A 14,165-nucleotide genomic window follows, 5' to 3' on the forward strand; every position below is an offset into this window, starting at 1 on the left:
TGAGGACTGGAATTCTCACTCTGAAAGGAGCATACGTGGTTTGCATGCTATAGGTCCCCAGTTCATTCCAGTTCTCCGAGTAGGGTTGGAAAAGACCAGGGGTCCCCAAACTACGGCCCCCGGGCCGGATGCGGCCCAATCGGCCTCCCAATCCGGCCCGCGGCGCCCCCCGCCGCCCGCTGCCGCCGCCCGCTCTTACGGCGCGCGGCGCGGCGACGATCTTTAAAATCGGCAAAAAAACACCGAAAATCCTTTGTGCGCATGCATATGGCCTCTCCCGACCCAGAAGAGGTCATTTCCGATGCACTTCCGGGTCGGGGGAGCCCCATACGCATGCGCACAAGCGATTTTCGGCGATTTTTTCCCCGCCCGTGTGCGCATGCGCACGGGCGCGCACTCCCCTGCCCTCCGGCCCGCTGCGCGCACACTCCCCTGCCCTCCGGCCCGCCGCGCGGTCGGCGCGGCGGGCACCGGCCCACTGCGCGGTAAGTCTGGGGACCCCTGGAAAAGACCCTTGCCTTGCCTGAAACCCTGGAGAGATTTCTCTCTGGGTTTCCCAAACTGGGGACTCAGTTGTTTTTGAACTACAATTCCCAGGACGAGTGGTGAGGGGTGATGGGAATTGTAGTCCAAAAACAGCTGGAGACCCCAGTTTGAGAAAGCCTGATGTAGACAGTAGTGAGCTGGATGGGCCATTGGTCTGACTTACTATAAAGCAGATTCCTAGGGATGCGGGTGGCGCTGTGCTCTAAACCACTGAGCCTCTTGGGCTTGCCAATCAGAAGGTCTGCGGTTCGAATCCCCGCAACGGGGTGAGCTCCTGTTCCTCTGTCACAGCTCCTGCCAACCTAGCCAACCGGTAGTGGCACCAGCTCCTGCCAACCGGTAGTGGCACCAGCTCCTGCCAACCGGTAGTGGCACCCGCCCTGTGGAACGCCCTCCCACCAGATGTCAAAAAGAAAAACAACTACCAGACTTTTAGAGGACATCTGAAGGCAGCCCTGTTTAGGGAAGCTTTTAAATGAGTGTATTTTAATATTTCTGTTGGAAGCCGTCCAGAGTGGCTGGGGAAACCCAGCCAGATGGGCGGGGTATAAATAATATTATTATTAGCCATTCAAAAGCACGCCAGTGCAAGTAGATAAATAGGTATCGCTATGGCGGGAAGGTAAACAGTGTTTCCGTGTGTTCTGGTTTCCATCACGGTGTGCCATTGCGCCAGAAGCGGTTTAGTCATGCTGGCCACATGACCCAGAAATCTGTCTGCAGACAAAAACTGGCTCCCTTGGCCTGAAAGCAAGATGAGCGCCGTAACCCCATAGTCACCTTTGACTGCACTTAACTGTCCAGGGGTCCTTTACCTTTTTACTTTCCTAGGTACCAGGGAAGCAGTTAGGGCTCCCCTTTAATTCTGTGTTTTATTAAACCCCTGACTTAGAGCAGCTCGCCAAACTATGATGGATGTCTCAGGGTTTTGAAAAAAAAATAGCAATCATGCAATGCAGCCTTCGTCGTCCTGGCCCCCTCCAGATGTTGTGGACTCTTATTTATTTTATATCTATACACCACATTCTCATAAAATATCAAGCTGGGATACAGCAATATACGCTTTTTCTGGGTGGGGCTGCTGGGAGTTGTAGTCCAGTACATTGGCAAAAGTTGATGCAATGTGTTGAACTCATCTAACACAAATGTCCACAAAGCCTTAAGCACTGGTGGACTAGTAGGAAATGTGAGCTTTCCCCTATGTTTCCCGGCTTCTGGTGCAGTGGTGTTTAAAGGCACACCGACCCCTGTGTGTGACATCTGCCTGGATAGCTCAGTTGGTTAGAGCGTGGTGCTGATAATGCCAAGCTTGCAGGTTCGATCCCTGCATGGGACAGCTGCGTATTCCTCCTTCGCAGGGGGTTCATCTAGATGCTCCTCAGGGTCCCTTCTAATTCTTCTATGATTCTACAGATTGTTGTAGGGATTAAATGAGGAGGGGGAGAACCATGTAGGCCACCTTAAGCCCCTGGGTAGGTGGGCGGGTGCGAGGAGAGGTGGGCTATAAATGCAACAAATAACTAAAGCTCAAGAGCAGCACCTGAGCACAAGAGCCCTCTACCCTCCTGCAATTTCCAGCAACTGGTATTCAGAACCGTTACTGCCTTTGTGGACGCAGAGCCTAGGCACCATGCTGATGGAGAGAGCTGACGTTCCCATGTTGACGTTTTGCCTGCCTTTTCCCCCAGAAAAGGAGACGGCTTTGAGGTATCTGTGGCCACCGTCCAATGCTGGTTGCTTCTGGGCAGTGTCTTCAGCAGTACCAAGCAGTGCTGTGGTGTGATATGCCAGCTGATTGGCAGAGAGCGCCTGGTGGGCGGGCATCCTAAGCAGATAAGAGCTTGGATCAGAAGTGCCAAAGGTTGGCCTGGAGAGAGAGAGAGAGAGGAGAGTGTGCTTGAGTTTGGGAAGCGCTGGGAAGGACACAGACAGAATCGCAGAATCATAGAACTGCAGAGTTGCAATGGGCGCCCTCAGGGGAGCCCCGTCTTTGCGTTGGCTCTGCATCCTCCTGGTGCTGGCGGGGCTGGCTCCCCTCACTGCTGCCCAGTACTGGTGGTCTTGGCGTCACCAAGAAACCACAACTGCAATGATGCCAACAACCCCCAAAGGTAGGTGCAAAAGGCTTCCTGCCACCCCGCTTTCCATTGCTCTTCTATGCGTCGAAGGGGTTGGAAATGCAGAAGGCTCCAGAAAGGTTAATCTCAAATGTTGGGAGCAGAGAGGGCTTGGAGTCAGTTAAAACTGCTCGGTTGGGTTGTAAATAGAGCAAGGTGGTACAGATGGGGGAAAGGGCTTAGGAGTTTGCAACGGGAGGTGTTTGGACTGCAGCTGCGTGGGGTTAGAGCGACCACCATATAGTTTGTGTGGCAGGCAGGATTTCAACAGGTGCTGCTTTCCCTTGCATGGAGATGCAGTGAGATGCACAGCTTTCCCAAGAGTTGCACAGCACATGGGGTCTGCTTGTTGAATTGTTGCCTTTTCTGCCGCTAGGAAAGCTACAGGAGCCTTGCCAGGGAAAGTTGGGTAGAGTGCTGTGTGGTGGATAGCATGCTAAACTCTGACAGGGGAGACTGGTTCAAATTTCTGTTTAGATCTGATGCTTCAAGAGCAGTATTGGCCAGGTTGGTCTCTGGCCTGAGCTACCTCACAAGGTTGTTGTGAGCCCTACCCTGAGCACAGAAGGAGGAAGAATTGGATGTACTTACTTACTTACTTACTTACTTAATTTGTATGCCACCATATACCTGTAGGTCTCGGCGGTTCACAATTGGATGCAGCAATAAGAAATAAAACAAACATGGCATTCTCCTAACTTTGGCTTTTCTTCCCTGATAGCTCAGTTGATAGAGCATGAGACTCTTAATCTCAGGGCCATGGGTTCGAGCCCCATGCTGGGTGAAAAGATTCCTGCATTGCAGGGGGTTGGACTTAGATGATCTTTGTGATCCCTTCCAGCTCTTATGATTCCATGACTCCCCTGCTCTGGAAAACAAATGTCGGAAACAAGAGCGGTTTTCTTTTACATTTTGGGCGCTCTGATGTGGTGGTAAGCTCCTAACCCGGTTTCATTTTGCCTTCCCAGCCACGGAAGCAGATGTGGAAGAACCCACTGAGAAAACGGTCCTGAGCACCCCCATCCTTTGGGACACACCAGGGACATTTACAGAGGAGGTGGCGGTCTCCTCTGAAGCAACAACACCAGGCCTGGTAAGCAGATGCCGTGGGATGGCTGGGTAAGGCCAGGGCATGTCTAGCACCCATGTTCGTTGCGAATCATCTAGCAAATTTAGCAGAACTCTAGAACTGGAGAGAGCTTGTAGGCCATCAAACTGTTACAGCAGGCATGGGGGATCTGGGACGCTCCAGATGTTGCTGCACTACAACTCCCAACACCCCTGGAGATACTGGATGGGGATTCTGGGAACTGGAGTCCAACAACATCCAGGAAAGCCACAGGTTCCCTGTCCCTGCACTGCAGCATGAGAAACCTCTGGCCCACCAGATGTTGTCTGGCGCTGGTTCAGATCAGCCTCAGTCAGTGGCTAAAAATGACAAGAGTTATATTCTAGCAGCTTCCGGAGGGTCACAGGCTTCCCACCCCTGATCTTCATGCTAGTGAGCAGGGTTTGGTTTTGTTTTTCATCTGGGAAGGCCCCTATGCCTTTAAGAAGGTAAAAGGTAAAGGAGCTCTGGACAGTTATGTCCAGTCAAAGGCGACTACAGTATGGGGTTGTGGCGCTCATCTCGCTTTCAGGCCGAGGGAGCCGGTGTTTGTCCACAGACAGCTTTCCGGGTCATGTGGCCAGCATGACTAAAATGCTTCTGGCTCAACGGAAACCAGAGCGCACGGAAACGCCGTTTACCTTCCCGCCACAGTGGTACCTATTTATCTACTTGCACTGGTGTGCTTTCGAACTGCTAGGTTGGCAGGAACTGGGACTGAGCAATGGGAGCTCACCTCGTCGTGGGGATTCAAACTGCCGACCTTCCGATCGGCGAGCCCAAGAAGCTCAGTGGTTTAGACCACAGCGCCACTTTAAGAGCAGTGTGGCAAGTAGAGAGTCGAGGCGTTCCCCAGACATCACTATATTTCTATACAGAATAAAGCTTTCACCTCCTAGATTTCTGGCTTCCCCAAAGCTTCCTAATAAAGCAAGGTTTTGACAGTGTGACAGTGTGCCTGTGACGGATGTGTAAAATCATTATGAAGGGAGAGCGCAGCTGCAAAGGCGTGTGTTTGGTGCATATTTGTTTCATTTTATATGGGTGCATATTTGTTTCATTTTACTTCTATTTATTGCATTTCTATCCCACCTTTTTTATTCCAAGGAGCTCAAGGTGCCACAAAAGATTCCCTCCCCCACCCCTTCCTCATTTAATCCCCACAACAACCCTGTGAGGTAGGTTAGGCTGAGAGGCAGTGACTAGCCCAAGGTTATCCAACTTATCACCAAGCTTAAAACCATGGAAAGACCTGGTTTGAACAGAGACGTTGGATTCTTATCTCATTATACATGATAAAGCGATCTTCAGCCATCTCACCCCTTGCTTTTTCATGCAAGACCATTTGCAGTCGTTTACAGTCGTCAACAGCTATCAGTCAGTCAATCACCCATTTCCACCACCCTTCTGAGTGATACCCCTCCCCACCCTTTCTCTACATATAAGGGTCTGGGGACTTCTATTTCAGTGTATCTGAAGAAGTGTGCATGCACACGAAAGCTCATACCAAAATAAAAAACTTAGTTGGTCTTTAAGGTGCTGCTGGAAGGTATTTTGTGTGTTTGTGTTTCGATTACATCAGACCAACACAGCTACCTACCTGTAACCAAGGTTATCCAGTGAGCTTCATGGCCGAGTGGGGATTTCGAACCCTGGCAGTAATAGGAGCAATTCATTATATATTTTATATCATAAAATTTCTACACCTCTTGATGATAAAAAAGAAAAGAAAAAGAAACACCTTAAATCACTTTACAAAATAACACTTCGCGTTTATGTAGCATTTTCAAATCACTTGTAGTGTTTTGCGTAATTTCCGTAATCTTTTACGGAATATAATCTATCATCCCCCCTGTATTGTAGGTTGACAGAAGAGAACTATGGCTACCAAGTTGTATGCCCTCTGTGTGCGCACACACGTGGAATCCTGGGAACTGTATTTTGCTATGGGCGCAGGCAGTGCTTTTTTCTGGGGGTACGCAGGGATATGCATACCCCTAAACATTTTGTGAATCTTTGTACTTTTGTCCATTTACTGAATTTATTTTCCCCGATCTGAACTATAAAATAGTGATTTTCTTGAGTCAAAATGAGAGTAAACATTTTTTAAGGGGAAAAAAAAGCCCTGGCCTCAGGGAAATGTAGCTTTTTGAGGGGTAAACTACAGTTCCCAGAGTTTGGGGTGGGTGCACTTTAAATGTATTTTTTGTGTGTGTGTGTGTGTGTTCATGTCCGTAGCACAATTTGAACTGAGGACTTTCAGGCCAATAGCCAACGTTCTGCACTAGCTGGAGATGATGTGTCTGACTTTGCGTGCGAAATAAGTTTGTTTCTGAATCTGGATGTGTGAATTCACAAGTGAGTGGGTGAGTGTGTAGCGGAAATAAGAATAAAATTGTACCCAGAGAGATCACCCTGCGTATATTCTGGCCTCCAGAAGGGCATAAACAAGCTTTTGCTAAAAGAACAACCCAGAATCTTGACCAACAACCCTATCGTTTTCATTTTCAAACACTTGTGTAAGAATTTGTCTAGTGTCCAAAGCCTGTTTTGGGGGCCTAATCCGGCCCCCCAAATCCAGTTTAATCCAGCCCGTGTGTCAGTTTATTTCCTGGGGTAAAATCCTTTAAAACCCTCAGCAGCTTCAATCCTTAAAAAAGCTCAAAAAAGGCTCAACAACATTGGTTGGCCCCCACGGCCCTTCACTTCATCAAATCTGGCCCTCTCTGCAAAAAGTTTGGACACCACTGGTCTAGTGCAATATTAAACGTTCCATAATTACGGATATGCTTCATGTTCACACTTCACCTGCAAGAATGGGAGAATATATGGGGGGTTTGGGGTTGGAAAAAGAGAGAGAAGTTTCATCATTTTGCAAGTCCTTCACTCCCTGAGCAGAAAAGATTTTAGAAGTATATCCATGAACACTATTCAGTGATTGGTGACCTGAAAGCTGCATGCCTTTGCGTGAAGCTGCAGCTTTCAGCACATGTCGTCTCATTACTACCTGAGAAGGGGCGTATATACAAGATTGCAATCCTGTATGTAATAATTAATCTGTAGGAGCAACCACCTCCTCATTCCATTCAGTTATAAAAGAGGGGAGGGAGCCCTTGACCGTGAGCAATGAAGAAAACCTGAAGGATACACAGCAATCAAACAGTTCCTCTGTTAAGTTCACTGATGGAACTGGCATGGAAATAAGGAACTTGAAAAGTGATAACCCACTTCAGTGTAACATGGAGATTCTGCTCTTTGCTGTGCAAGACCATTGATTCGTCTGGCTGAGTATTATCTCCCCAGGGAGAGGACCTGTAGTCTAACAACATCTGGAGGCCCACAGCGTCCCCATCCTTGGTCTATATCAGGTGTGGGCAACCTTTGACCCTTCAGACGTTGCTGGACTACAAATTCCACCATTCTTGTTTGCTGAGGCTGGTGGGCGTTGTCATTCGTCAACATCTGGAAGGCCGGGGTTCCCCATCTTTGATCTACACCAGCAGTAACCGTCCAGGGCTTTGGAAATAAGTCTTTCACCATCTTTACTTGGAGATACCCAGCAATTGAATCAGCACTGGAGTGGATAGCTCAGTTGGTTAGAGAGCAGTGCTGATAACGCCAAGGTGGCAGATTTTATCCCTGTATGGCACAGCTGCATATTCCTAGATGATGCTCAGGTCCCTTCCAACTCTAAAGTCCTACGATTCTGTGATTGAACCTGGAATCTTCTCATACAAAGCATTTGTTTTACCTCTGAGCTATGGTCTCTCCGCCCTGCCACCCGGTAGTCCGAGGAAATGGGGAATGTTTACATGCGCAAATGTAACGTAGCACATAAACAGGCTGATCGGTTATCCTTTAACCACCATGTTGTGCTCATAGCCAAAGTGCTTAGAGAGAGGCATCTGCCTGCAAGAAGAAGGCAAGGCGAGACGGACCTTTGGTCTAATCCAACAAGGCAATTCTTGAGTTCTAGGGGTTGTGAGCGGCAGCTCAGGAAGATACGTGCAGCTGTATTTCCACGCACATTCCCTGTAAAGTACATCGTCCTCCTTTGCACTGCTCTCCCTCCCAAGGCTTATGGCAATTCAGGCCAGACGGCTGCTCATCTGAGCATGCTCCCGATGTGGAAGAGGCAGACCAAAGTCCCAAGGCCAGCTTCCCCCACCCTGAGACACACCATTGCTTGCTGTTCTCTCTCGGTCCCTTTCTCTCCATTTTATCAGCAACCAAGGTCCTGTCAGACACAACAAATCCTTGGATTCAGTACATCTACAGGACTTAACTGGCCAAAGGGAAATGGCTAGAAAGGGACCAGCCCAAGCAAGGGTTGTGTGTCCTGCTTTTACAGAGGAGAGTCCTCTGTTTCAAAAGGCTGCCAGGAGATGCTGCTCTGTTTAATGGTGTCTTCCATTGAAAAGTGCCCGTCCTCTTCCTAATTTTTAAACATTACTTTTTTAAGTGTGGGTTTTTTACTTTATTTGGGCTGCTTGGTTGGGATGGTGTTGCCTGTCTGGGCGGGGACGGCGACGAATGTTTCCTGCTGCGGGTTTTTTTAACTCTAGATGACAGGTGAAACTCAGAAAATTAGACTATCGTCAAAAAGTGCATTTATTTCAGTAATGCAGCTTACTATTTTTTCTTTTAATTTTTACAAATGCTTTCTTTTGGAAATTCCACAGTAATAAAACAAATAGTTACAATAATACAAAAAAAACCATTGCTATTACATTTCATTAATTACATTCCGTTTATAATTGACCCGCCTAACGACAAATAATTACAATTACAACAGATAAAGGCTTGACATATCTTGCTTTGCATGTCATGCATCTATCTCATATATTGGTTTCACCTTTTAAGTTGCATTACTGAAATAAATACTTTGGCCACCTCATGAGAAGAGAAGAATCCTTGGAAAAGACCCTGATGTTGGGAAAGATTGAGGGCACTAGGAGAAGGGGACGACAGAGGACGAGATGGTTGGACAGTGTTCTCGAAGCTACGAACATGTTTGACCAAACTGCGGGAGGCAGTGCAAGACAGGAGTGCCTGGCGTGCTATGGTCCATGGGGTCACGAAGAGTCGGACACGACTAAACGACTAAACAACAACAACAACTGAAATAAATGCACTTTTTGACGATATTCTAATTTTCCGAGTTTCACCTGCATTTGTTTGGAGGAAGTGTGGTGCTTTGCCTGTTTTGGATGGTGGTGGTTCTGAGCATTGCCTTTTTAAAAATCCTGTCAAATGGGTAGTTTCTGGTGCCCCCCAACAGCTGGTGTAGAATACAATGGCCAGACCAGGAGCTTCCACCTGAGAACATGTGACACCATTGTTAAAACAGCTCCTCTGGCTGCCCACTTGCTGCTGAGAGTGGTCCGAGCTTCTTGTGTTGATTTACAAAGCCCTGAACAACTTAAAGCCCTGGGTATCTCAGGGGTTGCCTTAACCCAGGCATCCCCAAACAGCGGCCCTCCAGATGTTTTGGCCTACAACTCCCATGATCCCTAGCTAACAGGACCAGTGGTCGGGGAAGATGGGAATTGTAGTCCAAAACATCTGGAGGGCCGAAGTTTGGGGATGCCTGCCTTAACCCTTATATCCCAGTAGAGGTTTGGGGGGGTTGTGTGTGGTTTCTTTTGTAAAAATAAAAAAAAAATTGGAATTTTTATGAAAGTCATACAAAACAGTACCAAGAACAAGGCAATTAAAAAACCAGATGTTCCTGATCTCAGTCACTGAGATCATCTTTAGGAGCATCGTCGGTCATTCCCTAAGTTGGTGAGGCTTGTTTGACAACAACAAGATACTGTACTGAGCCTTTAGTGTCATCTGTAATGTTGCTACGTTTTAAGTTCTAGGATTTTTGTATGCTGCTACATTTGCTATATTATTACTGTTGTTGCTGCTATTATTAAATTATTCTTGCAATCTGTTGGTTTGCCCTGATTGTCACTTTCAGCACAGTTATGTGCAGGGGTAGGCAATCTAAGGCCATGGGCCGGATGCGGCCCAATCACCTTCTCAATCCGGCCCGCAGACAGTCAGCGTGTTTTTACATGAGTAGAATGTGTGCTTTTATTTAAAATGCATCTCTGGGTTATTTGTGGGGCCTGCCTGGTGTTTTTACATGAGTAGAATGTGTGCTTTTATTTAAAATGCATCTCTGGGTTATTTGTGGGGCCTGCCTGGTGTTTTTACATGAGTAGAACGTGTACTTTTATTTAAAATGCATCTCTGGGTTATTTGTGGGGCATAGGAATTCGTTCATTATTTTTTTCCAAAATATAGTCCGGCCCACCACATGGTCTGAGGGACGGTGGACTGGCCCACGGCTGAAAAAGGTTGCTGACCCCTGGTTTTGTGTGTATGTGAAAAGGTGGCATACAGATGAATTGATTATGATTTGGAATTTTTTGCTTGCTTTGTGGTTAGTATCAGTTAGGCATAAGCCCAGTTCTGGTGTCTCTCTCCTCTCCCAATCCCATGTTATTAACACCGTATGAATAGGAAAGTGGGGAGAGCACTCTCCCTGCCGCCCCTCACTGCCTCTCATTGCCATCGCTGCCCCCACAGCCCCTCACATGCCAAGAGGACTGAACCTCTGTCCTGGGGAGCCTTTTCCCCACCCCATAGACTCTCCAGATCTTCCACTGCAGAAGTGGTTATAGTTCAACAACAAACTTCTATTCTCAGCTATAATGGATCTCGCAGGTGGAGAATGCTTTCATCTTTATAAATCTTTATTATCTGTACAGTGAATCTTTGTATGAGTGAATGCTTTGTTATCCAGTTGTAGCTGTGCTGTACTTTTGTCCTTCGTTACAGACCGCACCCCACCCCTTTTGTTATGCTTACACTTTTGTTTGCTAATAAAAAAACAAAATTAAAAAACAAAACAATCGGGGGTGCTGGGGAACATGGCCCTTATTCCCCCTCACATGATAATTGTGTGAGGGGGAAAAACCCGAAGAGGACTATAGGGATTCAAAATTCATATATATGGTCTTAACCCCTCAATGCATTAATTAGACTAGCATTTCCCAAACTTGGGTCTCCAGCTGGTTTTGGACTACAATTCCCATCATCCCTGACCACTGATCCTGCTAGCTAGAGGTGATGGGGGTTGTAGTCCAAAAACAACCAAACATAGTTTGGGAAACATTGAATTAGACTGAAGCATGTTGGTTATATGAGACTGGTTATCCCACAAACATTATGTTAGGCTGTGGTGTGCCCACAAATTCCATTTTTTCCCCTCCCAGGCTACCTCTGCAGCTGACAAGGAGGAAGTGTTTCCTGGCATGGATTTTCCCTTTCAAACCATCCTTGAAGGCAGCACTGAGGATGAAGATGATGAATTTTTACACAGCCTAGTAACAGCACTGGGGAAGGGGGTGTCAACTGGGCTGGTACGCTTCTGTTATTTTCTGTAGCAACTGAGTTGTTGTAATCTAGAGATCTTCATCTGCCCCTGAAGGCCGTCTCACGCGGCAGCTGCTACCTACCTAGTTTTAGGGCTTATCTACATCTCTGCTCTTTCCAGGAATGGCCCATGCTTTAGAAAAGCTCAGTGTTCAAGCGCCTTCTCTTTTTTTTTGCTCCAGGTGTTTCTCCATGGAAACCTGCTCTTTAAAGTTCAATCGAAACAAACGGCATTCCATGGGAAAACCTCTGCAAACGACTAAGCAAAGGGCCAAAACCTATGCCAGGAGTGAAGAAAGCAACAAATTAAAGAATCGGCTACCATTCTGAAAAACAGAGAGATGTGTTCATTGTGTAGCTCCTAGGTCTTCCTACACCATAAGAAGATAGCAGGACTTTGTTTGGGGGGCGGGGGGCCTGCTCAGTGGCAAGGAGGAGGAGACTTGGCGTCTTAGTTGGCGTCTTACAAAATATGATTTCCTAACTGTCACCATCTTGTTATCTCAGGGAGATGCAAAACCCTCAATGTCTTTAGTTCACCAAACCACAATCCGGGGAGACTCTGAGACAAAAGAGGTGCATTTGGGGTTTTGTTCTGGAAAAAGAAAGAAAGGAATAGGGGGTGGGGGGAGTTAAAGGGATAGTAACCAGAAGAGTAAAGGTAAAGGGACCCCTGACCATTAGGTCCAGTCGTGACCGACTCTGGGGTTGCGGCGCTTATCTCGTGTTATTAACCAAGGGAGCCGGCGTACAGCTTCCAGGTCATGTGGTCAGCATGACAAAGCCGCTTCTGGCAAACCAGAGCAGCGCACAGAAACGCCGTTTTGGAAACCAGAAGAAGCAAGTCCTTTATTCAATGGAACTTATTTCTGAGTAAACATACATAGTTTATTGCCTTCTGGTGTGTGGGGTTGCTGTGGTGAATATATAGCACTAAAGTGCAACAGGGAACCACCATTTTGAGTCCCGCTTTTTTTTGTTTTTTTTGCTGAGGCACTCACTGAAAATTCTCTGTTAGAGAATCCTTGCTTTCCTTCAGAGACCTACAATTCCCAAGGTTCCTTGTGGAGACAGACTGAATTACTGTTAAGCCAGTTTTAACCTGCAGTATGGATAGAATCAAAGGGGCTGGTCTTGAATAGCAACCATCATCAGAGATGCTCTATTTAGAGAATTCTCAGTTCGTTCATTTCGCCAAGTTAGAAAATGCTTTTCTTTAAACCTCCCAGAATGTCTACTAACGGCTCCTTTGTGCACCTTTCAGGCAAAGCCAGTGACGGAAAAATCATGGTGGCCTCCGGTGACTGTTACAAAGGCGCATCCTCAGAAGACTGAAGTGAGTCAATAGAGGGCTATGGCCTTCCTGGTTTGGTAAATCCATAATAATAATAATAATTAATATAATAATAATTTATTATTTATACCCCGCCCATATGGCTGGGTTTCCCCAGCCACTCTGGGCGGCTTCCAACAGAAGAATAAAATAATCGATTAAAGATTAAAAGCCTGCCTAAACAGGGCTGCCTTCAGATGTCTTCTAAAAATCTGGTACATGTTTTTCTCTTTGACATCTGATGGGAGGGCGCTCCACAGGGCGGGCGCCACCACCAAGAAGGCCCTCTGCCTGGTTCCCTGCAGCTTGGCTTCTTGCAGTGAGGGAACAGCCAGAAGGCCCTCAGCGCTGGATCTCAGTGTCCGGGCTGAACAATGGGGGTGGAGACACTCCTTCAGGTATACTGGACCGAGGCCGTTGAGGGCTTTAAAGGTCAGTACCAAAACTTTGAATTGCGCTTGGAAACGTACTGGGAGCCAATGTAGATCTTTCAAGACTGGTGTTATGTGGTCTCGGAGGCCGCTCCCAGTCACCAGTCTAGCTGCCGCATTCTGGATTAGTTGTAGTTTCCGGGTCACCTTCAAAGGTAGCCCCACGTAGAGCGCATTGCAGTAGTCCAAGCGGGAGATAACTAGAGCATGCACCACTCTGGCGAGACAGTCCGTGGGCAGGTAGGGTCTCAGCCTGCGTACCAGATGGAGCTGATAGACAGCTGCCCTGGACACAGAATTGACGTGCACCTCCATGGATAGCTGTGGGTCCAAAATGACTCCCAGGCTGTGCACCTGGTCCTTCAGGGGCACAGTTACCCCATTCAGGACCAGGGAGTCCTCCACACCTGCCATGGCATATGTTTGTGAGGCAGCATCACCAATACAGTTAATCTCAGCTACTGCTCTGTAGGTATATTGTCCAGGGCTTTTTGAAATATTTCAGGACCTCCCTGGGGAATTAGGAAGATATACTGAAAGACATTGTACTGGTTATTTGGAAGGCCCATCCACTCACTTGACACAGTCATTTACACTGAGACATTGACAGACACAGCTTTGCTCAAAAACAATATGGTGTATTTTTCAGGATTCTATGAGTGGTGGCGAGTGGCGATGTGGGTTAAACCTAGGGCTTGCCGATCAGAAGGTCGGCGGTTCGAATCCCCGCGATGGGGTGAGCTCCCATTGCTCGGTCCCAGCTCCTGCCCACCTAGCAGTGTGAAAGCACGTCAAAATGCAAGTAGATAAATAGGTGCCGCTCCAGTGGGAAGGTAAACGGTGTTTCCGTGCGCTGCTCTGGTTACCAGAAACGGCTTAGTCATGCTGGCTTAGTCAATGCCAGGCCTTGACTCTCTGACCAAGCTCTATGACCTCTGACCAACACGCCCCTCATCAAATCCCAGATTGATATGAATGGTTATCTTGATAGGTCTTACTACATTTTCCTTACAAATGTGCGCCTTAACATTGTAAACAGGCAGGGAGTTTATCTGATTTTTGTCATTGTCTTGTGTCTCAGGAGGACCCACATGTCTTGACTCCTGATGTTCACCAAACTGTGGGCAGGGGAGACTCCGTGGCAAAAGAGGTATGTAGGGAGTTCGCTATCAAGAAGTCATTGCCACTATGGAAGAAGG

General features: G+C 47.4%; 1 protein-coding gene across 4 annotated transcripts in view; it reads left to right on the plus strand.

Annotated features, from left to right (window-relative positions):
• The window catches only part of LOC118094852 (uncharacterized), a 50,529-nt gene that overhangs the window by 9,777 nt on the left and 26,587 nt on the right, over positions 1-14,165 (plus strand). For 2 of the 4 annotated variants that reach the window (XM_060281484.2, XM_060281485.2), the window contains exons 1-6: positions 2,408-2,657; positions 3,632-3,756; positions 11,043-11,189; positions 11,710-11,778; positions 12,467-12,538; positions 14,048-14,116. In XM_060281484.2, coding sequence (XP_060137467.2) covers positions 2,510-2,657; positions 3,632-3,756; positions 11,043-11,189; positions 11,710-11,778; positions 12,467-12,538; positions 14,048-14,116 — 630 coding nt within the window. In that variant the 5' untranslated portion in view covers positions 2,408-2,509. Of the gene's footprint in view, positions 1-2,407; positions 2,658-3,631; positions 3,757-11,042; positions 11,190-11,709; positions 11,779-12,466; positions 12,539-14,047; positions 14,117-14,165 lie in introns of those variants that run through there. The other 2 variants (XM_035135559.3, XM_088656097.1) reach the window with 2 other exon arrangements.

This window comes from Zootoca vivipara, chromosome 12, assembly GCF_965207765.1.
Source record: "Zootoca vivipara chromosome 12, rZooViv2.hap1.1, whole genome shotgun sequence".
Lineage (NCBI taxonomy): Eukaryota > Metazoa > Chordata > Lepidosauria > Squamata > Lacertidae > Zootoca > Zootoca vivipara.